Source organism: Geotrypetes seraphini, chromosome 3, assembly GCF_902459505.1.
Source record: "Geotrypetes seraphini chromosome 3, aGeoSer1.1, whole genome shotgun sequence".
NCBI lineage: Eukaryota > Metazoa > Chordata > Amphibia > Gymnophiona > Dermophiidae > Geotrypetes > Geotrypetes seraphini.
This window is the reverse complement of record NC_047086.1, coordinates 216,758,144-216,783,016: the sequence shown is the minus strand read 5'-3', so window position 1 is coordinate 216,783,016 and position 24,873 is coordinate 216,758,144. Positions and strand designations below refer to the sequence as shown.

At 46.3% G+C, this 24,873-nt stretch overlaps 1 protein-coding gene across 4 annotated transcripts in view; it reads right to left on the bottom strand.

Moving 5' to 3' along the window:
- LOC117356901 (retinol dehydrogenase 7-like) overlaps positions 1-24,873 on the bottom strand; it is a 165,573-nt gene that overhangs the window by 57,376 nt on the left and 83,324 nt on the right. For all 4 annotated transcript variants that reach the window (XM_033936793.1, XM_033936795.1, XM_033936794.1 and 1 more), the window contains 2 exons: positions 14,128-14,462; positions 2,672-2,930 (listed from right to left, as the gene is read on the bottom strand). In XM_033936793.1, coding sequence (XP_033792684.1) covers positions 2,672-2,930; positions 14,128-14,462 — 594 coding nt within the window. The remainder of the gene's footprint in view (positions 1-2,671; positions 2,931-14,127; positions 14,463-24,873) is intronic.

The window sequence follows — 24,873 nt, the reverse complement described above, 5'->3', positions numbered from 1 at the left end:
CGATCCCTGCGCTGCTTCCTGCGCCACGGTTCCGCCCCTCCTCTGACGTCAGAGGAGGGGCGGGATCGCGGCGCAGGAAGCAGCGCAGGGATGCTGACGCTGACTTCGCGATCCTGCTGCGGGCTGCTTCACAGGTGGTGCAGGAAGGTCAGTGGGGCGAGCGGTCCTTCGGGGGTGGCGGGGGACTGAACGGCAAGGCCGGGAACACCCCCTTAGGGCTGGTACCCGGGGCGGCCCGCCCCCCCCCCGCCCCCCCCTAGGTACGCCACTGATTCAAACCAAGAATGCACCTACTGATTGGATCAGAGCACAGACATAGCCAGCACTCCAATTTTGAGGGGGCTGTGTGTGCAAGGTAGACTGGGAGGGTGGGCAAACACACACATCAACACCTGTTTTAGAAATAATACCCATGCTGGCAGGGAAGCGGAAGCCTTGCCAGTCAAAGAAATTCTCTATTGACTGCTCCTTTCCTCTTCCTTATAAATGTGCACTTCACGCAAGAACTGAGCATGCGTGAGAAATCCTGCCGGGGGCTAGAGTCATACCATCAACTAACTTGCTCTGTACTGTAGCAGCATATGAAGTAGGGGAGTGGCTTGGCAGCATATTTCTATGGCTGGCGACCATTAAGCAGGCGCTGCAGGTTTGGAGGGGAGCAAGGAATTGAATTTCAAAATCAAATATTTATGTGGACAGTTCTTGAAGTAACTGAGCCTATTTTTTGAATATCAGCATCTATAAATGGTGTGGGGTGTCATTGCCTTGAGCTTGTATAGGTATGAGCGACACACAAATAGAAGATTAGATTAACACACAATTTAAAAGCACTTATTTTAAAAATGATGCTAACTCTGCCTTGTATCAGCGCTTCTCAGCCCTCTCCCGGAAGCACACTGAGAAAGTCATGCTTTCAAGGCTACACAATGAATATACATGACATTAATTTACATATAACGGAGACTCAGTGTATGCTGCTCTCTCATATATAATCATCATGGCAAGCCTGAAAACCCAACTGGCTACGTGTGCCTCCAGAAGAGAGATGAACTGAACTGCTCTAGACTAATTTGTGGTATTAATTATTTTCACACTGTATAATTAGGTAATGGCTCTACTCTGTGTGTTTAGCTGTATAAGGCTAGATGTACCAAAAGGCACAACTTTATTAGCATACTAGTGTTTAAGCCCGTTACAATAATGGGTGCTAGAGTAGATGTCTGTATGTCTGTTTTTTGTTTTTTATTTATCTCTCTCTCTCTCCCTGGATGCTGTCTGTCTGTCATTCTTTGTGTCTGTGTCTCACCCTGGTCCCCTGTCTGTGCGTCTTTCTTTCTGTCTGTCTCCCTGGCCTCCCTGCTTGCCAAAGCAGCCTCCTTTCCCTCTCCCCCTGTTGTGCAATGCCTGCCTGCTTCTTGGCCCCCTTCTGTTCCCCCCCCATGATTGCTGTCTGCCCCCAGAACAAACATCCCCCAAAGCAGCCCCCTTTCCCTCCCCCCCTGGCCCCCAGTTGTGCCATGCCTGCCTGCTCTGTGGCCCCCTTATGTCCCCCCCCATGATTGCTTTCTGCCCCCAGAACAACCATTCCCCCAAAGCAGCCCCCTTTCCCTCCCCCCCTGGCCCCCAGTTGTGCCATGCCTGCCTGCTCTGTGGCCCCCTTATGTCCCCCCCCATGATTGCTTTCTGCCCCCAGAACAACCATTCCCCCAAAGCAGCCCGCTTTGCCTCTCCCTCTGTTGTGCAATGGCTGCCTGCCTGCTTCGTGCACTCAGCACAACCCTCCCACCAAAACAGCTCCCTTTTCTGGCTGCTCCAGGGCCCTTCTTTTTTGGCTTCCCCTCCCGTTCTTACCTTCCTCCATGCATCCATGTTTCCTGACGCCGCTGCCGCTCCTGTTCCTGTTCAAAGCGGCCTGCTTAGGTTCATGGGCGGCTGTATTGAACCTCTCAGGCCGCTCTCCATATGATAGCATGTTTCTTCTGACGCGATCGCGTCAGAGGGAACGTGCTTCATGTGGAAAGTGGCCTGCGAGGTTCGCTACAGTCGGCCGCGAACCTCATCAGGCCGCTTCAAACAGGAGCGTCAGCGGTTGGTGCGGGAGAGGGGAGTCGTCGACTTGTTCCCTACTGCTGCGGCGCAAAAGTTGCTGGGCTCTTCGGTGGGGGCGCTGAGTGGCCGCGATCCCTCTCCTCCCAGACCCCCCCTCCCGGGAGGAACGGAGATCGGCGGTGTCTTTATCCACTGCTGAGTTACCGAAGAGCAGGGAGTCCAGCAATGGCGGCCAGTGCTGCGCATGTAGCTAGGAGCTGGGGACTCGTGCATGCGCACTCCTACTTGGCCGCGGACCTACTGAACATGGAACAGGGATTACAGATCACGAAAGTTGGACTGCGCATGCGCAGCTAGCGGTTTTATTATATAGGATAGGATGCTAACACCATTAAAGTATGTTATTAATTAATAAGTCCCACTGTACATTAATATTTGTTGTTATTCATTGACGCGTCTTTTAGTAAATCTAGTCTTTAGGGAGCTCCTTTACCCAGTTTCTCTTTTTATTGATTTACATTTACTGAATAGAATCACTAGTGGTGCTTCCGAAACAAGAAATTATCACCTTAAAGTTTAATCTGCTCCTCTAAACATCTATGACAAATAAAAGATGCTTCACCTGAGACTGTCTGAGAAAGCCTCCACTCCGTATTTGGAAATGTTGTATCCACCTCCAGTCAAACTTAGCCTTCCTGCTGCACTGGAAACATTGACAATCCTGCCCTTGGCTTTTCTGATCAGAGGGAGCAGACTGAGGGTCACATCGATCATCCCCACCAGGTTCACGTTCAGAACCTTGCAGAAATCATTCTTTGTCAGCCATCCATTGGGGGCTATAGGGGAAGCAATCCCAGCATTGTTCACTAGACCCCAAAGCCCTGAAAAACAGAAAATAGTGCACAGGAGTCAAAATGATGGGGAATTAGAGGGAATGGAGTACAATAAACATCACTAACCAGGATTAAGATATAGGCAAACAGGTTTTAAAAGTATTTCCCTGTAACTTCATCGAGTATCACTTGGTCTTTGTAATTTTTGACAGAGTGAAAAATCAATCCACTTGTACCCATTCTACTCCACTCAGGATTTTGTAGACTTTAATCATATCTCCCCTCAGCCGTCTCTTTTCCAAGCTGAAGATCCCTAATCAGTGGCATACCTAGGGTATGTGGCACACGGGACCCATCATTTTTTAACACCCCCCATGTAAAAAAATATTTTTTGTAATGACCATGAAACGGAATAAATGGTCAGAATAGAAACAGACAGTGAAAATTTTCTTTTATTGACCCTCATATATGTAACCATTATTCCAAACATAACATAACATAACATAACATAAATTATGTCTGAATTGTCATGATATCAGAAGTACATATGGAGTAGTTGCAGGTGATGCTTAGGACAGTTCTGATTGTTTTAGTTCGGTTTTATGTGTTTTTTGAATAGAAGGGTTTTTATTTCTTTTTTGAAGGTTTTGTAGTCTGTGGTCGAAGTCAATAGGTTATAGAGTTGGGGGTCGAGTGTTGTAGCTTGAATGGCTAGGAGATTGTCGAACAGTTTTTTTCTTTTGATGTTTTTGGTTGGAGGGTGTGTGAATGGTGCGTGAGTTCTCCCATGTCTGGAGAGGTGGATTGAATTATTTAGCTGAAGAAATTAGTTCCCTCCCCCCCACATTCCACACACATTAATTTTCTTCCATTTTTGTTCCCAGTATAATAAATACAATAAAATAAGAAGTGAAAACAAAGGCCCCTACAGATGAGAACATGACATAAGAATAGCCTAACTGGGTCAGACCAATGGTCCATCATGCCCAGTAGCCCATTCTCATGGTAGCCAATCCAGGTCACTAATACCTGGTCAAAACCCAAAGAGTAGCAACATTCCATGCTACCAATCCAGGGCAAGCAGACACTTCCCCTATGTCTTAATAACAGACTATGGACTTTTCCTCCAGGAATTTGTCCAAATCTTTATTAAAACCAGCTACACTATCTGCTTTTACCATAACTTCTGGCCACTTCATTTTTAAGTTTAGATCTTTCCTTCCAAACAGAGACCTTGCTAGATGTCAAATACAGCACAAGGTAACTTCACACAAACTTAGCTGTGCAGGAAATGTGAATCTCCTCATACACCCACCATATAGTGCAAAAATGTGCAAAGGTCTGGTTTTTTTCTTTCGATCACTACATAGCCTAATGCCACACAAGCAGCGCTGTTACAAACATATTCTGTAGGTCAATGCTAAGGTTAACAAAGTTTCCTTCCTTGGACCAGAAGGAGATACTGACAAACCACTGGAAGAGATCCCAAAACAACATCCAAAGACCCACTCAGTCTGTGAACCAGTTGAGTGGAGTGGACTAACTGGGGGGTGGAAATGGGCCCGGAGTTTGCTCAGCAGAATTTCCCAGACCACTTCTTCCTCCCAACACATTGATACGCTGCCACCACCACCACTAGGAACACCTCACCGGGTAGGCCAGCAATGCTATAAACCTTATAAAACACATTATTATATTTTCTTATAAAGCACATATTTTAACTGAACTCTCTGACATCCTCAGCCTTTCCAGTCACAAAAATAGAAGGAAGAAAAGTTCCCATTTCCTGCTGTCTTATGTCCAAGGCATATACAATATTTTTCTTCTGCAGACCCTTCAAAAGTCATAGAAACATAGAAACAAAGAAGATGACGGCAGAAAAGGGCTACAGCCCATCAAGTCTGCCCACTCTACTTACCCATCCCCCTGTCTATGCCCTAATGACCCAATTTCCTTAACTTGACCCTCATAGGGATCCCACGTAGGTATCCCATTTATTCTTGAAGTGTGGCACGCTCTTTGCCTCGATCACCTGCACTGGAAGTCTTACCAAATCCTCGTTTCACTTGCATTATAAAGTACTGAGGATGCCATCTCTCCCCAATCCCAGGTCCTAAATTCTAAGACAGTAGCGCAAACTAGTGCTGCCAGATTCAGGAAAAAAAATTTTGATTCGATTCAGTCTATTGAATTGGTTTATCGATTCGATTTTCCTGCCCAATTGGGTGTTTTTTTCAAACATCCTGGTGGGTTTATTTTATAGCTTTTTCACTCCCCTTTGGCTTCTCCTAACCACACTGGCGCTGTGGTGTAAATAAAATAAAGAAACAAAAATGACTTTTCCTCTCTCTGTTAAATCCTAGCTCACGTTTGCGGTCTAACACCAGCTCTGGCAGGATACACATTTCAAATCTGACATATTGTAATCACAAAACAGAAAATAAAATTAGTTTTTCTACCTTATGTTGTCTGGTCATTTTTCAAATCTTGTTGGTCCTAGATTCTGGTTGTCTTTTGATAACTTGCTTGCCAGGGTCTCCTTCTTCCTTCTTTCTGCATGCTAACCATCCATCTGCCATCACTGTCCTCCCCGTTTCCCTTCCCTCGGCAGGAGGTCTGTCATCTTTCCTTTTTTTGTCTCCCTCCACAGATCCATCTTTTTTTAACTACCCTTTCATCCAGCATCTCTCCTTCCTTCCCCACCACCCCAGGGTCCACCATCTCTCCCTTTCTTTTCCCAACTATCCTCCTATCCACTATCTCTATCCCCCTATCCACACCATCCCTTGTGTCCAACTTCTCTCCCTTTCTGTTCCTTCCCTCCCTAAAAAAACATGGTCCATCATCTCTCTCCCTCTCCTCTATTTTCAGACCCATTATTTCTTCCCACCCAAAGTTCGGCATATGCACGTCTCTTTGAACCCCTCCCCCTTCCCTCCTTGTACTTCTACACCAGGGCTCCCCCTCCCCTGAAGGCCTGTCCCCCCTTAAAGGTCTGCATCCCCCCCAAAGTCCTGTCCCCCCCGAAGGCCTGCACCCCCCGAAGGCCTTCCTGTCTGTTCCCCTTGAAAGCCTGCCTGCCTGTCCCCCTTGAAGGCATGTCCCCCCCAAAGCCTGCATCCCCCTGAAGGCCTGTCCCCCCCTTGAAGGCCTGCCTGCCTGTTCCCCTTGAAGGCCTGTCCCCCCCTTGAAGGTATGTCCCCCTGAAGGCCTGTCTCCCCCCCAAAGGCCTGCCTGCCCGCTCCACCCCGAAGGCCTACTGCCCCCCCCGAAGGACCACTCGCCCCCCCACCAACTCGAAGGAACGCTCACTCCCACCACCACCACCACCTCGAAGGACTGCTCATCCCCTCAGCCTCCACACACCATTTACCTAAGGAAACAGCCTGCACAAGATCGCGATGCCAACGATCTTTGCCTGCTTTGGCTGTTTCCTCTGCCGCGGTCCCGCCCCTCCTCTGGTTTGGTTGGGTTCTGCTGTCTTCTACAGTGTGTGTTTTGGATTTTGATTTTAGGCACGGATTTCAGGTTTGTCTGGGTCCTAGTGTGAAAGTTGTTTGAGCTCTGTGTGATTGGTTGTGGTATGCATGACGTTGCTTCCTTGGCCGCTTTTGAACGCGAGTGCGGGACCGCCTGGGCACCCCGCCCTCCAGCCGACCTCAGCGTTTTGTTTCTGTCGGGGGATAGGTTCCTGAAGAAGGGCTCCTACCCGAAACCAGCGCTAAAATCGCTCCACAGTTTTGTAAAAGGGGGGATAAAATAGAAATACACAGCTTCAACGCTCTAGCTCTGGGGTGCCCAAACTTTTTGGGCTTGCGAGCTACTTTAAAATGACCAAGTCAAAATGATCTTCCAACAATAAAATTAAAAAACACAAAACACACTATACGCTGAGAAAATGTTAATTCTCATTCCTATTCTGGTTTTTTTTCAAAGAGGTCAAGGCAGATGGCTCAATGCATTGTCACCTCAGTAACAACCATACAAAAATAGACAAATATACCCCCCCACTGACCTTCCTGCACCACCTGTGAAGCAGCTCGCAGCAGGATCGCAAAATCAGCGTCAGCGAACCCTGCGCTGCTTCCTGCGCCGCGATCCCGCCCCTCCTCTGACGTCAGAGGAGGGGCGGGACCGTGGCGCAGGAAGCAGCGCAGGGATCGCTGACGCTGACTTCGCGATCCTGCTGCGGCTGCTTCATAGGTGGTGCGGGGAGGCCAGGGGGGCGAGCGGTCCTTCGGGGTGGGTCGGGGCATCAGGCCTTCAGGGTGGGGTGGGCGGGCAGGCAGGCAGGCTTTCACGGGGGAGGGGGTGACAGGCAGGCAGGCAGGCCTTCAAGGGGGGGCAGGCCTTCGGGGGGGGGGTGCAGACCTTCAAGGGAGGCAGGCCTTCAAGGGGGGGCAGGCAGGCCTTCAGGGGGAATACAGGCCTTCAGGGGGGTGTAGGCCATTGGGAGGGTGCAGACCTTCAAGGGGGTGCAGGCCTTCAAGGGGGGGGACAGGCCTTCAAGGGGGGAAAGGCAGGCAGGCCTTCAAGGGGGGGACAGGCCTTCGGGGGGTGCAGACCTTCAAGGGAGTGCAGGCCTTCAAGGGGGGGTGCAGGCCTTCAAGGGGGGGTGCAGGCCTTCAAGGGGGAGACAGGCCTTCAAGGGGGGGAAAGGTAGGCAGGCAGGCCTTCAAGGGGGGACAGGCCTACAAGGGGGGGACAGGCCTTCAAGGGGGTGGGACAGGCCTTCAAGGGGGGGGACAGGCCTTCGGGGGGGTGCAGACCTTCAAGGGAGTGCAGGCCTTCGGGGGGGGGGTGCAGGCCAAGGGGGTGCAGGCCTTCAAGGGGGGGAAAGGCAGGCAGGCAGGCCTTCAAGGGGGGACAGGCCTACAAGGGGGGGACAGGCCTTCGGGGGGTACAGACCTTCAAGGGGGGGACAAGCCTACAAGGGGATGGGACAGGCCTTCAAGGGGGGTGCAGGCCTTCAAGGGGGGACAGGCAGACCTTTAAGGGGGGACAGGCCTTTGGGGGGGACCATGATTTAGAAGTACACGGAGGGAAGGGGGTGTTCAAAGAGACGTGCATATGCCAAACTTTGGGGGGGGGAAAGAAATAATGGGTCTGAAAATAGAGGAGAGGGAGAGAGATGATGGACCATGGGATTTAGGGAGGGAAGGAACAGAAAGGGAGAGAAATTGAACACAAGGGATGGTGTGGAGGAGGGATAGAGATACTGGATAGGAGGGTAATTAGGAAAAGAAAGGGAGAGATGGTGGACTCTGGGGTGGTGGGGAAGGAGGGAGAGATGCCGGATGAAAGGGTATTTAAGAAAAGGTGGATCTGTGGAGGGAGATGAAAAAAAGGAAAGATACCAGACTTCCTGGGAAGGGAAGGGAAATGGAAAGGGAGGACAGAGTTGGCAGATGGATGGTTAGCATGCAGAAAGAAGGAGACCCTGGCAAGCAAGTTATCAGAAGAAAACCAGAGCCTTGGACCAACAAGATTTGAAATATAACCAGACAACAAAAGGTAGAAAAATTAATTTTATTTTCTGTTTTGTGATTATAATATGTCAGATTTGAAATGTGTATCCTGCCAGAGCTGGTGTTGGACTGCAAACGTGAGCTAGGATTTAACAGAGAGAGGAAAAGTCCTTTTTGTTTCTTTATTTTATTTACACCACAGCGCCAGTGTGGTTAGGAGAAGCCAAAGGGGGGGGTGAAAAAGCTATAAAACCCACCAAGAGTTTTGAAAAAAATCACCCAACTGGGCAGGAAAATCGAATTGAAAAACCAATTCAATAGACCAGGGGTGTCCAATGTCGGTCCTCGAGGTCCACAATCCAGTCGGGTTTTCAGGATTTCCCCAATGAATATGCATGAGATCTGTGTGCATGCACTGCTTTCAATGCATATTCATTGGGGAAATCCTGAAAACCCGACTGGATTGCGGCCCTCGAGGACCGACATTGGACACCCCTGCAATAGGCTGAATCGAATCAAAAATTTTTTTCCTGAATCTGGCAGCATTAGTTTGCGCTACTGTCTTAGACTTTAGGACCTGGGATTGGGGAGAGATGGCATCCTCAGTACTTTATAATGCAAGTGAAACGAGGATTTGGTCAGACTTTTGAAAGGTCTGCAGAAAAAAAATATTATATAGGCCGGGGACATGAGACAGCAGGAAATGGGAACTTTTCTTCCTTCTATTTTTGTGAATGGAAAGGCTGAGGATGTCAGAGAGTTCAGTTAAAATATGTGCTTTATAAGAAAATATAATAATGTGTTTTATAAAGTTTATAGCATAGCTGGCCTACCCAGTGAGGTGTTCCTAGTGGTGATGGTGGCAGCGTGTCAATGTGTTGAGAGGAAGAGGTGGTCTGGGAAATTCTGCTGAGCAAACTCCGGGCCCATTTCCACCCCCCAGTTAGTCTACAGTAGACTGCTAGTTTTCTTCCCCGTTTTCGGCGGGTGACCCGCGGCTAAAATGCGGTGGCCGCGGGTAAACCGCCATCGTGTCATTCTCTAAGTCTACTCCACTCAACTGGTTCACACACTGAGTGGGTCTTTGGGTGTTGTTTTGGGATCTCTTCCAGTGGTTTATCTCCTTCTGGTCCAAGGAAGGAAACTTTGTTATCCTTAGCATTGACCTACAGAATATGTTTGTAACAGCGCTGCTTATGTGGCATTAGGCTATGTAGTGATCGAAAGAAAAAAAACAGACCTTTGCACATTTTTGCACTATATGGTGGGTGTATGAGGAGATTCACATTTCCTGCACAGCTAAGTCCATGTGAAGTTACCTTGTGCTGTATTTGACATCTAGCAAGGTCTCTGTTTGAAAGGAAAGATCTAAACTTAAAAATGAAGTGGCCAGAAGTTATGGTAAAAGCAGATAGTGTAGCTGGTTTTAAGAAAGATTTGGACAAATTCCTGGAGGAAAAGTCCATAATCTGTTATTAAGACATGGGGGGAAGTGTCTGCTTGCCCTGGATCGGTAGCATGGAATGTTGCTACTCATTGGGTTTTGACCAGGTATTAGTGTCCTGGATTGGCTACCATGAGAATGGGCTACTGGGCATGATGGACCATTGGTCTGACCCAGTTAGGCTATTCTTATGTTATGTTCTCATCTGTAGGGGCCTTTGTTTTCACTTCTTATTTTAATGTATTTTTTTTCTGGGAACTTATCAGTGTTTTTTATAATGGGAACAAAAATGGAAGAGAATTAATTTGTGTGGGATGAGGGGGTAACTAATTTCTTCAGCTAAATAATTCAATCCACTTCAAACAGACATAGGAGAACTCACGCATCATTCACACACCCTCCAACCAAAAACGTCAAAAGAAAAAAACTGTTCGACAACCTCCTAGCCATTCGAGCTGCAACACTCGACCCCCAACTCTACAACCAATTGACATCGACCACAGACTGCAAAACCTTCAAAAAGAAATAAAAACCCTTCTATTCAAAAAACACATAAAACCGAACTAACACAATCAGAACTGTCCCAAGCATCACCTGCAACTACTCCATATGTACTTCTGATGTCATGACAATTCAGACATAATTTATGTTATGTTATGTTTGGAATATAAGAAAATTTTCACTGCCTGTTTCTATTCTGACCATTTATTCTGTTTCATGGTCATTACAAAAAATATTTTTTTACATAGGGGGGGTGTCAAAAAATGATGGGCCCCGGGTGCCACATACCCTAGGTACGCCACTGGTCCACTTCTCTCTTGATGTTGCTTGCAAGTAGCCTCGTTCCGACTCTGCTTAGGTGGAGTCCATCCTTCCTGTAGAGCTTGCTCTTCCCCCAGAACGTCTTCCAGTTGCGCATGAAGTGGAATCCTTCTTCCTCACACAAGTGCCACATCCACGCGTTGACTGTTTGCAGCTCCATCTGCCTCTTCTCATCTGCCTTGGGTACCGGCAGGATCTCCGAGAATGCTATCCTCTGCGTTCTGGTCTTCAGCTTCCTTTCTAGCATCCGGAACTGGTCCTTCAGTACTTTCCTGTTATAGTTCCTGTTGCTCACGTTGTTTGTCCCCACATGGATCACCACCGCCGTATCTTCTTCTTCCATACTGTTGAGGATCCTGTCGATGCGGCTCACTATGTCTTCTACCTTGGCTCCCGGTAGGCAGGTCACCAGCCTATCAAGTCTTTCTCCCGCTATGTGGCTGTCAACTTGTCTGATGATGGAGTCCCCCAAGACAATTGCTGACCTCTCTATCATCTCCTGATTCTCCAGCCGCAGGTCCATGTCCCTTGTGTATGAACATCTCTCCTGCCGCAGGTCCGTATCCTTCGTTCTCGCTGCTGTATCACCTATTTCTTCCTGGTGTTGTCTGTCAGGTGGTCCACACTCTCTGTAGGTGTCCTTTGGCAGTTCCACTGTTGCTGGTGATTTTCCATGGCCTCCATGTATGCCTCCTCTATGAACTTCTCCAGCTCTTGGACTTCTTCCTCGATGGTGTCCTCGGTCTTGTTCTCTGCTTCCTCTATCTGGACATTCTCTGCATCTCTGTCTCCCTCCTCTGCTGCTTGAAGTGCCTCCAGTTCCAGTATTCTACCCTCCAGGAGTCTGACTTGTCTCTTCAGGCTCTCTAGTTCTCCGCATCGAGTGCATATGTGAGACCGCCTCCCAGAGGAGAGATAGTCATACATATGGCAGACGATGCAGAAAACTGGGTAGCTCAACATCTTGCTTCTGTCTGCTGCTTCCATTGCTGCCTGCTTGCCGGTCTGCTGTGGATGCCTTCTGTGTCTGCTGTGGTTGTGCCTGCTCTTTTATCTGCTTTTTTCCCCCTTTGGCTTCTCTCTGCCTCTGCCTCTCTCTGTAGCTGCTTTTCTCCTGCTCTCCCCTACTCAGATCAACTCTGCTCCATCGGCCCCTCCCCTTTTAAGGCAGAGCTTCGGTGGTCAACGGCGGGGTGGGTGGGCGGAGCTAATTCTCACTAATTCCCCTCTTGGTCTCCTGCCTCTGCTTCTCTCTCCTGCTCTTTTATCTGCTTTTTCCCCCCTTTGGCTTCTCTCTCCCTCTGCCTCTCTCTGTAGCTGCTTTCTCCTGCTCAGATCAATTAAATGGCCATGAATACCCAATTTCCAAAACTGTAAAAATACTGGGAATCACACTAGACACACATCTAACTACGGCTGACCACACAAACTTAGTGGTCAAGAAATGCTTTTGTAGACTATGGAAACTAAGGACCATTAAAAAATGCTTTGACGCTACATCCTTTAGATGGTGCAGTCTCTGATCCTATCAATTCTGGATTACTGCAATATCGTTTATCTAGGTATCCCAAAGAAAACAGTACAAAAATTAAGAATAGTGCAAAACACTGCAATTCACTTGATCTTCGGATTGAGGAAAAATGACCACATTAGCCCTTACTTCAGAAGATTGCACTGGTTGCCAATGGAGGCGCGAATACTGTTCCAGTTTGCCTGTATTTGTTTCAAGCAGGTCTGGGGACTAGTGCCTTCTTACCTACTACCACATTTCGTATTACACAACCCCACACGACCAACCAGAAACCGTAGCATATTTACATAACCAAAGATCACAGGCTGCAAATACAAATCCTTTTTGGACAGCCTGTTCATGTTCCAAGCAAGCAAACAGCAGTCTTGGCTGGGTAATTACATCAATGGAGCCAGGCTGACCTATGGCACATTCCAGAAAGCAATTAAAACCGTACTGTTTGACAAATTCATCTCCACTTATAAAGGTATATTTTCCCCTTGTCTATTTCTGTGTAATATGCTGTTCCCTCCCTTTCTGTATTGTTGCAATTTGCAGACTGTCCAGCATTATTCCTTGATTTGCACCCAAGAGATCTAAATTACATACTTAAGATTCATTTTTCCTTTCAACTACTTTTTGTAAATAAGTTGTACCCTCACTACTTGCATCCTGTAATTCGCGAACTGTCCAGGTTTATTATGTAATTCGCTTATCCAGTAATTTGCTTTATTCTGTAATCCGCCTTAATCTGTAACTCGCTTTAGTCTGTAATTCGCTTCATCCTGCAATTCGCCTTATTGTCCAGCTCTATCCTAAAATTCGCAGATTGTCCAACTTTATTCCTTGGGATGCATACATGAGCTCTATACTATATACTTAAGATTCATATTTTCCTTTTATCTATCTTTTATGTAATAAATTGTACCCTCACTTCTTGCATTCTGTAATTCGCTGATTATCCAGCCTTTTTCGATGTGAACCGCCTAGAAGTCATTCGACTGTGGCGGTATAGAAGAATAAAGTTATTATTATTATTCTTTGTCCCTAGTGGGCTCATAATCTAAGTTTTGGTACCTGGGGCAATGAAGAGTTAAGTGACTTGCCCAAGGTCACAAAGAACTGCAGTGGGAACTGAACCCAATTCTCCAGGATCACAGTCTGCTGCACAAAACCATTACGTTATTAATGAGACAGCTCCCTGGTATTTTTTCCCCAGATTATGAGAATGCACAATTCAGTGCATCTATTATGGTCACTGGATGCAAAATGTTTGGAACAGGTGAATTTGGGAAAAGTGTGTCATGCAGAAATGAGGGCAGCCGAGGGACCACAATTGTGGAAGGTCTGCCGGGTTATTTATGGCTCGCTGCCACTATGACCCAATTTAAGAGGCTGCTGAAAACTCAAAATGGAAGTGCAGATGTAATGTCGGACAGCTTCTCAGTTTATTCTTGCACGTTATGTTGAATTTTATTGTTGTGTATGTGTAAAGTTTTTATGGGTGCTTTACTGTGATCTACCTAGAATATAGGTGGAGTAGAAATAAACAAAAATTCTCTAGATTGCCCTATGATGAGGAGGAGGAGTGAAACCTGCAAGCACGTTATTATTAGAAGGAATGTGTACTTAAAATATCCATAAAATTGGAAGGACTTTGTACAAGGATTGAGTGGTTCTACTATGAACCAGTAAAGACTTTGTAGAAGGCCAAGTGATTCTTTACAGTTTAACTATAGGGTCAATATTCTCTGAGAGTTAATTAGGAAGGACTGTGTCTTGCTCAGATATTCAGTGGTGGTTAACTACCCAGTGCCCCTGAATATCTGGTCAGACTGTCTCGCACTATTCCTGAATATTCAGTGCTGGTATGTTCCAGTATGAAATTTGGATATAAAATGCCAGCAGTGGCTGACACAGGCTGAATATCACCCAAATTATCTTTAGGATCCTTTCACAGCTGTCGCAGCATGGGCAATAAAAACAAAAAGTTTAACATACCTCTGTCTCCCACTTGCTGTTTCACCCAACTGGCTACAGCAGCGACATTCTCACTGTTAGTGACATCTAGGATTATTGTTTGCAGTCTCTGGGATGTGGCTTCCTTCAGCTGCTCAGTCCCTCTCTGTGTCAGACAAGCCGCCAGCACCCGCAGACCCTGTTCATCCAGCTGACGAGCCAACAGGTTTCCAAAGCCCGAGTCACAGCCCGTGATGAACACATATTTATCTGTGAGGTTCTGGAGTATCTGTCTGTACCAGTACCAGCGGAACAGGAAGTAGAAACCCACGAAGGCCAGCAACCAGAACCACATTGTGGTATTTTGCCTCTCCCTGCTAGAGAAAGCATAAAACCCAGTCATTACAAAATCCAGTTCATCCTCTTACTTTCCTTTAGGCTGGATATATGCTGAATTTATATATAATGTTTATTGTCCATGACTCTCCAGTTTTGTTTTGGGTTGTTTTTTTTTTTTTAGCTTTATTGTTAAATTCTCATTAGAGAATGACACGGGGAAAAAATCTGTCCCCGTCACTGCCCCGTCACCGGACCACTGTCCCTTTCACCGCCCTATTCCCGCCGTCCCCTTCACCGCCCCGTCCCCGCCGTCCCTTTCACCGCTCTGTCCCCGCAGCATCCACCCTTCCCTCGCCACCTCACTGCCCTTCAGCGGCCCGAGAATCTCCTTCCTTCCCCCTTACCTTCGCAGCGTAATGAAACTTAAGGGAGGGAAGGCGCACAGTCATCAATCACGCAGGTGGCCCCTTCCCTCCCTCCCTACCTTCGGCCAAATCTATCTCCCTCTCTCCCTCCTACCTTTGCAGTGCTTTAGAAAATAAACTGATGCCGGCGAAGCCTGCTTGTGCCATCCTGCAGTCGCGTGTGTGTGGGCGGAAGCTTCTCCTCTGACAACTGTCATTTTATAAACACAAATAAAACAGAGCAAGGTTCAACAAAACCCTTCTCCCCTCCCTTTCATAAATATCCCCATCACTATTGTGAAAGTTGAACAAACCAAATTACTACAGAATACTACATAGAAAAACCAAGCTAACAGAATACTTTAGTCACACATGGCAAGAATAATGTTAGGGGAGTGCAACTTTGGCAACTGCCCCATGGTCAGAGAGAGAGCCCTAAGCCAGCTGGAAGCTAAAGAAGCACAGCCTGGACTTTGTAGTCCCCAGTTATGTTTAATACCAGCTCTAGCAGGATACATATTTCAAAGCTGAAATATTCTAATCACAAAATATAAAATACATTTATTTTTTTTCTTTTTGTTGTCTGGTAATTTTATTCTTCAAATCACATTTGTCTCAGGCTTTGGTTTTAGATTCCTTCTGTCTTCATCATGGCGTGGCTGGCTCCTGAAGGTAAAATAGGTGCAAGAGGAGCTGGGGAGAAGATGCCGAGTCTGACACGGGTGCAATTTTTTTTTTACTACAGTAGTAAGACATTTCATCGCTCCCACGGGCTGGTAAAAGGTCTTGTCCCTATTCTCGCAGGACGGTGAAAGATCTTGTCACCATTCCTGCGGTAAACCATTCCTGCGGTAAAGTTGGAAATGTCTCCATTCCTGCGGATTTACTGCGGTAACCACGGTTTACCGCGGTAAACGGTCCCCGTGTCATTCTCTAATTCTCATATATGATTGGTTAGTGTATTTTTTTAAAATATCTTTTTGGTTTTTTACCCCCTTCCTTTTTTATGTTCATGGCTTTGTTTTCAAGACTTTTAGCTGTGCTTGCCTTGTCTCCAAAAGGATACAGCGCAGGTAGAAAAGAATCCAAGAATGGCGACAAACATGATAACAAAAAGAGGCTTAAACAGGTTAGGGCTGCTCAGCTTGGAGAAAAGGTGACTGAGAGGAGATATGACAAAGTTTTATGGGGCTGCATGGCATACCTCCGAGGGTACTGAAGGAACTTAGAAAAGTTCTGGCATCTCCGTTGGCTGACTTTTTCAATGCTTCTTTCAAGTCCCGATGCTCAAAGCTCAAATAACGTGGTATTACACACTGTGTTGGAAGTGAATTTTTTTATCAGGTGATATTCTGCAAAATAGCATGCAAATTATATGCATGCTATTCGTGCAAAGCAGCTCTCATAAATGAGGAACTGTGCCTGGTGCCTGCTCAGAAGATTACATCATTAGGCATAGATCCAGGGCCGCCATCAGAAATTTCTGGGCCCCTTACTGAGCAATCCTATTGGGCCCCCCCCACCCCTTCCCCCCCGACCCCCCCTTCTTCCATGGGCCGAATACACACATACTTTTCTCTGTCGCCGCACTCTTTGACCAAAAGATTTGTAAGCCTGCAACCACGTCAAGGTAGACTCTTTCAGCAGGGCCCTAACCTAACCTAAACTAAACTAAACTAATCTATACCTATCTATTCTAAACTAACATATGTCTAATACTGAACTAATAACAAACTAACAAACATCTGCATAATAAATAACTAATAAATAATAGTGCTAGTATGTAAAATCTCAGTTAAGGATTTCTTTTGACCTTTGTAGGCCAGAAGTAGATCACAATTGCACAATATTTTTTGTAACAAGTATTAAATGTGTTTTTATAAATACTGTAAGCTTAATAAATATATCAGAAAAAAACTACACATCTGAGCGCATAACTAAACATACACATCTGAGCGCATATCTGAACATACACATCTGTATGATCCCATCCTCCTCAGCTTGCCTATAGCTGCATCATGCATGTTAAAAATGTACGATATGTTGATATGTGCACCTTCCTTCCTTCCCATCCATCCTCCTCAGCCTGTCCTTACACATCCACAGCTGCATGTTAATGATGATGTATGTTATGATGATAAATAAGTGCATATGAGCACATCATTAACATGCAGCTATGGATGAATATATAATGATGTTATGAGTGTGCACCTCTTCCTTCCCATCCTCCTCAGCATGTCACATACAGCATGTTACATTACACAGACTTTGTGTAATGTAACATGCTGTATGTGACATGCTAAGGAGGATGGGAAGGAAGAGGTGCACAGTCATAACATCATTATATATTCATGAATCAATCTAATAATGATTGTTATGGGATGGAGGAAGAAAGGTGCATGGGATGGAAGAAGAAAGGTGCATGTTTAAATTGATCACTGCCTTACTAGTTCTGCAGCTCCTCGTGCTGCTCCTCTCGTCCTGTCCTCCTAGAGACGTGGTGACGTCATCCGGCCGACCAGCTCTCGCAGATTCAGTGGCAGGCAAGGGATGTGTCTCCTGATTGGCTTGGCACCCTAAGCCCAAGCCAATCAGAGTGGAGACAGGGCGGGCCTTGGTGAAGGAGTCAGGAGATGAGAGGCACGCACCTAGTATATCGCCGGCTGCGGCCGCGGGCCAGGTAGACGGATCCACTTTTGTTCGGGGGGGTGCTATCAGGAAATCGGAAGGGGACAAAAAAAAAGTATGACAGCAGTGTTTATTGTTGTGCACAGCAGAAGCATAATACAGGAATTTGTGCTATGGTGGCCTAGGACCCTGGGGTAGAGAGTTGCGCGGGGACAGAAATCCCACCCGTCCCCACCCGTCCCCGCCAAAGTCCCACCCGTCCCCGTGAGGACTCCCACCCGTCCCTGCGAGGAATCCCTCCGTCCCCACCTGTCCCCGCGAAGAATCCCCTCTGTCCCCGCCCGTCCCCGCGAGGAATCCCCTCCGCCCCCGCCCATCCCTATAAACTACAGAAATAGTTATTTCATTTAATTATGCTACTGAATTAAAGGCTCTGGTAGAAACCCATTTAAAAATAAGCAAAAAGACTTTATTAATTTGGATATATTAATTGGGAAGAATACATACTTTGTAAACGGGTTTCTACCAGAGCCTCTAATGTTTATACATTTTTATCAATACAACTAATATACTACTTTATCCTGAAGCAAAAAAAAAAAAAAAAGAATTTTTTTCCTAACTTTGTTGCATGGTTTCTGCTTTCCTCATGTTCTCATTTAATTCCTTCCATCCACTGTCTCTCTTCTTTCTGCTCTTCTTTCTTGCTCTGTTACTGTGCCTCTCCCTTTCTCCCTCCTCCAAAATTGGTCTGGCACCCATCTTCTTCCCTCCGCTCCCCCCATAGTCTGGCATCTCAGTTGATTGCACAGAGGAAGCCCCAAACAGCTGAGTGGCAGGGGAAGTTTGGGGCTGCAACCAGCTGAGTCAGCAAGGGAATCCCCGATCAGCTGAGTGTCAGGGGAAGCCCCAAGCTTTGGGGAGTCTTGCTGGCTCAGCTAATTGGCCGCTAAGCTGATGGTGGCTCCGGAGCTTCAATGAAAATGAGCTACCTGCTTAACTGTTCTTTTGGTTGCAGTGGAGGGCACAGCTGTAGTGCACTCACATAACAGCTACCTGCTGGAAAAATTGTCGGAAATGGGGTGTGTGGGGGAGGTTCCCTTTCATGCATCACAAGGAAACTCATTAGAATACTAAAGAGCTCCTTGTAACACATTTGAAAAGGGTTCTCAGTGGTTGCTCCGAGGATCAGTAGCAGCCATGGAGAACCCTTAGAGCATCAGGAGGAGAGTTTCCACGCCAGTAAGACTGCTTTAATGAGTCTTAATGGCAAGGAAACCTTTTGAGCATGGAGAAAGGTGGATATAGTCTCTCTCCACAAAAACAGAAATAATGAAGGGGTTGGGAACTACAAGCCAGTAAGTCTGACTTCAGTTGCAAGTAAAAGAATGGAAATGCTTTTTAAAACAGAGAATATTGAGGTCTCTGGAATCCATTGGATTACAGGACCCGAGGCATTATGGCTTCATTAGAGTGGGTTTTGTCAGTCAGACTAATCTAATTACAGCAATTTCTTTAAGTGGGTGACAACAGGGTTGAATCAAGGGAGATTGGTGTATTTAGATTTTAGTAAAGCCTTTGGCAAGGTTCCACATAGACGACTAATATATAAACGGAGTGCCCTTGATATCGGCCCTAAAGTAACCTACTCAGTTAGAAACTGGTTAAAAACATAAGAACATAAGAATTTGCCTCCGCTGGGTCAGACCAGAGGTCCATCGTGCCCAGCAGTCCGCACCCGCGGAGGCCCATCAGGTCCATGACCTGTCATGTTATCTTGATTTAGCCCTATAGCCCCCTTGTTTTTATCTATACTCTTTGAATAACGATTTCTTCTTTTCTTTGATTTTCTCTTTTTTAGCTCCCCCTCCTGTTGTTTCTTTCTATTTATGTCTGCTTTTCTTTAAAATATTGCAATTCTCAAACTTACCTTTCGTTTTTATTGTACGTCCATATTACATCCTGTCTAATTAGTCTTTGTTCGTGCCCCTTTTTAAATATTGTAAAACACTTAGAATGTTTTGATAAGCATTTAAACAAATTTTTATAAAACTTGGTAACACTTTTTTTATTTTTTAGAATACACATACATTACTTAACATTTTTTAAATATTAAAAAGGCACCCTTTATTGAAGTCTGAAATTCCCAGACCTTTCTCAGTCAGAAATCTGACAGATAGAAACACAGATTATGCTGGCAGATAAGGACCTTAAATCTAACCAATTTGCCCAGCATGCTCCTCCCTCAAAGCACATCGGTGCTTCCTCCATGCCAACTATTATTATCTGCACACACCATTCCTGGGACACTATTCCATGCATCCAACAAGAAATGTTTCCTTCGGTCATTATGTCACTCTTATCCCATGACCCCTGTTCTAATGCTTTCTTTCCACTAGAAAAGGCCTCCTTCCAGACCCTCCTTCTTCTGTGGTAAATACCTTTATCATTTTTAGTCTGGTTTAAATCCTTTTGAAGGTTTGGTCTTCAGAACTGTAAACAGTATTCTAAATGAGGTCTTACCAATGATTTACAATGAAAAATTATGAACTCCCAGCATCCTCCTGGTTTTTGCCACTGCCTTAAAAACATGTTTGGCTACCTTAAACCCCAACTCCATAATCCCTCACTTGTTTTAATGTACAACAGAATTTCACCCCCTACACAAGTACCAGTACAAAATATCGAGATCTACTGCCACAGAGCAACAGTGGATAGTAATAAATGGAGTTCATTCAGAGGAAAAAGATGTTACCACAGGTGCGCAGCCAGGTTTGGTTTTTGGACAGTTCTTTTTAACATTTCTTTAAGAGATATTGCAGAAGGGCTGCCTGCAGAGCTGGCTTAACCTAAGAACCAGGTGAGGTTCTTGTCTAGGGCGCCGGCGCTTACAGGCACCAAACGCCTGGGTCTGAGATGTCATAGGTCCATAGGTTAGGCTTGAATCCGCAGGGGGGGGGGGGGTGAATCATGGGGGAGGGGTTGAATCAGCCACTGGAGGGAGGGAAGGAGGTAGGCAGGCAGGCTGGCTTCGGGGTAGGGACAAAGGCAAGGGAAGACATAGGAAGGAGGCACTGGGAGCACTATGGACATGGGAAGGAGGCACTGAGGGCACTAGGGACACAGGACAGGCACTGGGGGGCACTATGGACATGGGAAGGAGGCATTGGGGGCACTATGGACACAGGACAGAGGCACTGGGGCACTATGGACATGGGAAGGAGGCACTGGGGGCACTAAGGACACTTGACAGGCACTGGGGGCACTATGGACATGGGAAGGAGGCACTGGGGGCACTAAGGACATAGGAAGGAAGGGGGGAGGGAATAGAAAGGACAATTGTTGGGCCTGAGTGCAGAAAGAAAGAAATGAAAGAAAGGATACACAGTCAGAAGGAAACACAACCAGAGACTCATGAAATCACCAGACAGCGGGGCTAGGGTGGGATTGGGGCGGGGCTAGGGCAGGATTGGGGGTGGGACTGAGAATTAATAGATGTCCCCTTTTGATGAAAAAAATAAATGGTCACCTTAATTATATCTGATTGCATATTTTTATCTTCCACCCCCCCCCTCCCTTTTTTAATGCTAGGGTGTGGAGAACTGGGTGTGCTAGAATGAGTTTTCTATTTTTTTCTGTGAGAAACATGCTTCACACATTTGGTCCTCTTTTCTTTTATTATCTTGTGTTAGTGATGAATGCATTAATTCAGCTTTCTAAATCTAAGGTACAAATTCCCTCTGCAAAAGATTTCAGTCTAAGGGCTGTGCTCTTTAAACATTTTTCACACAGATCATTCAGAGCAGTTTCTCAACTTCTTCAAGCCAAGTATCCCCTAAGCCTAACCAATACCAACCGAGTACCCCAGCCAAGCTCCCCCCAGACTGCAAAAGCTCCATCACAGACCCACCCAAGCTCTGCCCTGACCCACCCCATAATAATAGTAGTACTAATTGTAACACAATTTTTCCCATCTATTTTTCATATACACACAATATAATCTTATTAATACATAATGGTAACCACAAAATAAAAAAACACAAAGCACACTGTACACAGAGAAAATGTTAATTATCATTTATATTTGGGGGGTTTTCCCAAAAAGATCAAGGCAGATGACTTTAAAATATGCAATCAGTAACAACTATAGAAAAATAAAGAGCAAAATATAGACAACAGATATAAATTTACAAAACTGACACATTTTGATCACAAAATTAGAAATAAAATTATTTTTCCTACCTTTGTTTGGTGATTTCATGAGTCTCTGGTTGCATTTCCAATATTTATTTATTTCTGCCTCCTGCACGCTTCCTCTCCTCCGGACCCCACTCCCTTCCCCAATCAACATCTCTCTCTTTGTCCCTCCATTAGTCCAACTTTTCTTCCTCTCTCCTCCACCCCTATTGGCAATATGTCTCCCTCTCTCTCTCTCACTGTCCATCTGTCTTGAGAGATCCAGGCATCTCTCTCACCCCCTCTACTGCCCCATACAACATTTCTCCCTCTCATCCCCCTGGATCATGTGCAGCATTTTTCACCACTGCCCACCAGCCCCATGCCCATTTCTCCTTCTATCACTCTATCACCTCTATCACCTCCTTCTATCACTTCTATCACCTCTCAAGCACAATGTCACATTTCTCCCTTCATCACTATGTCCAACATTCCTCCCTCTTGCATCCCCTTCAATCTGCCCTCTCCACCATCATATCCAACATTTCTCCTTCTCATCCTTCTATTCCCCATGCATCTCTACCTCACTCCTCTCTCTCTATGGCCAATTTTCCTTTCTTCCTTTCCCCATGTGCACCATCTCTCACTCACACACTCATGCCTATCAATGCCTCCCTCCTATGTCCCAAGTTAGTGTCCCCATATGTTGAGTTTGTGCCCCCTCCTCCTCCGAAGCCGACCCTTCCACAGAAGCTACAGGCATTGCCGGGGATCCCTGCCTGCCCCCTGCTGAAGCTGAAGCCGCCACTGGCAGGGATGCCTCCAGTCTGCCCACCCACTGCACCTCACCCCCACAGCAGACCCTGCCAGCAAGCTGGAGCTGACACTCTCCATCCCTCCCAGCAGCAACTCTGCACAGGGACGTTGGAGAGAAGGTTCTGGGCCAGCCAGGCAGCGATTGACTGATCTGGAACCTTCTCTCTGATGTCAGAATTGACATTGGCGGTAAAGCCTGTGGGCCGGTCACGTGCAGCATGTAAGTCGCTGCACACACCTTGACCCGTCCTTGTGTGGAGTTGCTGCTGGAGGCGGGGGATTGGAGTGTGTTGGCTTAGCTTGGTGACAGGGTTGGCTTCAGGGGTGGGGGATGGTGCAACGGGTGGGCAGGCAGGGAGGCAGGGAATGATCCCTGACTTCAATAGGGGGCAGGCAGGGATCCCTGGTGGGAGGCAGGGAGGGATCCCTGGCAGCGGACAGGCCGCGTACCTCCAAAAAGCAGCCTGGGTACCCCCAAGGTTTATGCGTACCGTGTGTTGAGAAACACTGATTCAGAGTGTTAGAGGGAGAAGCAAGATTTGAATCTCTGCCTTTTGTGGTTCTTAGCCCACTTCTCTAACCATAAGACAGAACTTCTTTGTGTATATGTGAGGTAGATTTTATTTATAAAAAAAATCATTATGGACAGTTATTGTGTTTGTAAACATATCAGCTTCTTTGTGATTGAAATTAAACATTAATGAACTTGCCACCATGCGCTTATGTTGATAGCACTGTACAAACAGCTCAATAAGGTTTCATAACCTTGGTATATCATCGTCTCACAGCTGTGTTCGTGTTGACGGGTGGCGGTGTCTTGCTGAGTGGCATTCATTATTGTTGTTGCATGTTTTTGTGTGCCATTGCGAGAATGTCGGAGCTTGAATTAGAGCAACGAACAAACATTATTCTTGTGAAATCAGGAACATGTTAGTCCCAAGATTATGGGGATAATGCCATGAACAAAACGGCAGTGAACAAATGGATTAAACGTTTTTCTGAGGGGTGAGAGAGCGTCACTGTTTAAGAGAGGTCAACCAGTATCGAGCAGAACTGATAAAAACATTGCAAAAATTCATCGAATTGTGCGTCAAATCGTTGGCTAACTGTGAGAAGTTTAGCAGACCAATAGAGAAAGCATAGCAGATCGATAGAGAAAGAAGAACATTTTAACTGAAAATCTTGGCCTGAGAAAGGTGTGTGCAAAAATGATCCCTCATGGCTCTTGCATCACGACAATGCACCAGCTCACAACTTCACTGTCTGTAAGGGAGTTTTTAGCCAGTAAACAAATAACTGTATTGGAACACCCTCCTTACTCATCTGGTCTAGCCCCCAATGACTTTTTCTTTACCTGAAGATAAAGGAAATATTGAAAGGAAGACATGTTCTGGACATCAAGGGTAATACCATTACAGCTCTGATGGCATCGGTGCATAGCTTCCCAAAGTGACCATAATGCTACTCAGCAATGAGATATGTAGCACTTTTTTAGGATGAGCTTATGAATTTAATTGTCAGACCTTATAAATAAAATTATACCATATTTTTTGCTCCATAAGATGCACCTGACCATAAGATGCACCCTAGATTTAGAGGAGGAAAACAAGAAAAAAACATTCTGAACCAAATTCTCCCTGCCAGGCTCTACACCCAACCCCATACTCCTTGCCAGGCTCTGCACCCTGTCCCCCTTCCCTACCAGGCTCTATACCCTGTCCCCCCTCTGGTGGTCTAGTGGTGGGCAGATACAGGGCATAGGACAGGCAGTGACAGGGCACAGATGTCAAGGCAGATGACTTTTTAAAATATGCAATGTCACCTCAGTAACAACTATAGAAAAATAGACAAATATAGTGCAAAATATATACAGCAGATATAAATTCTTAAAACTGACACATTTTGATCACTAAATTGAAAATAAAATCATTTTTTCTACCTTTATTGTCTGGTGATTTCTTTCCTTCCTTCTTTCTTTCTTCAGGCCCAACAATTGTCCCTTCCTCCCTCCCCTCAATGCCTTCCAGCCTTTGTCCTCTTCCTCCCTCCCCGTTGTCTGGTGATTTCTTTCCTTCTTCAGGCCCAACAATTGTCCCTTCCTCCTTCCCTCCTATGTGCTCCTCACTGCCTTCCAGCCTTTGTCCTCTTCCCCTTCCCCCACAACTCAGGCCCAACAATTGTCCCTTCCTCCCTCCCTCCTGTTCCCCTCACTGCCTTCCAGCCTTTGTCCTCTTCCCCTTCCCCCACAACTCAGGCCAAACAATTGTCCCTTCCTCCTGTTCCCCTCACTGCCTTCCAGCCTCTGTCCTCTTCCACCGCCCCCCCCCAAGCCCGCCCACTAGATTTAATTACCTCCAGCTGTTGCTGCTATGAGGACACATCGACGAAGCAGCAGCGGGTGGGGGAAGGGGATTCTTGGCTCAGCAGT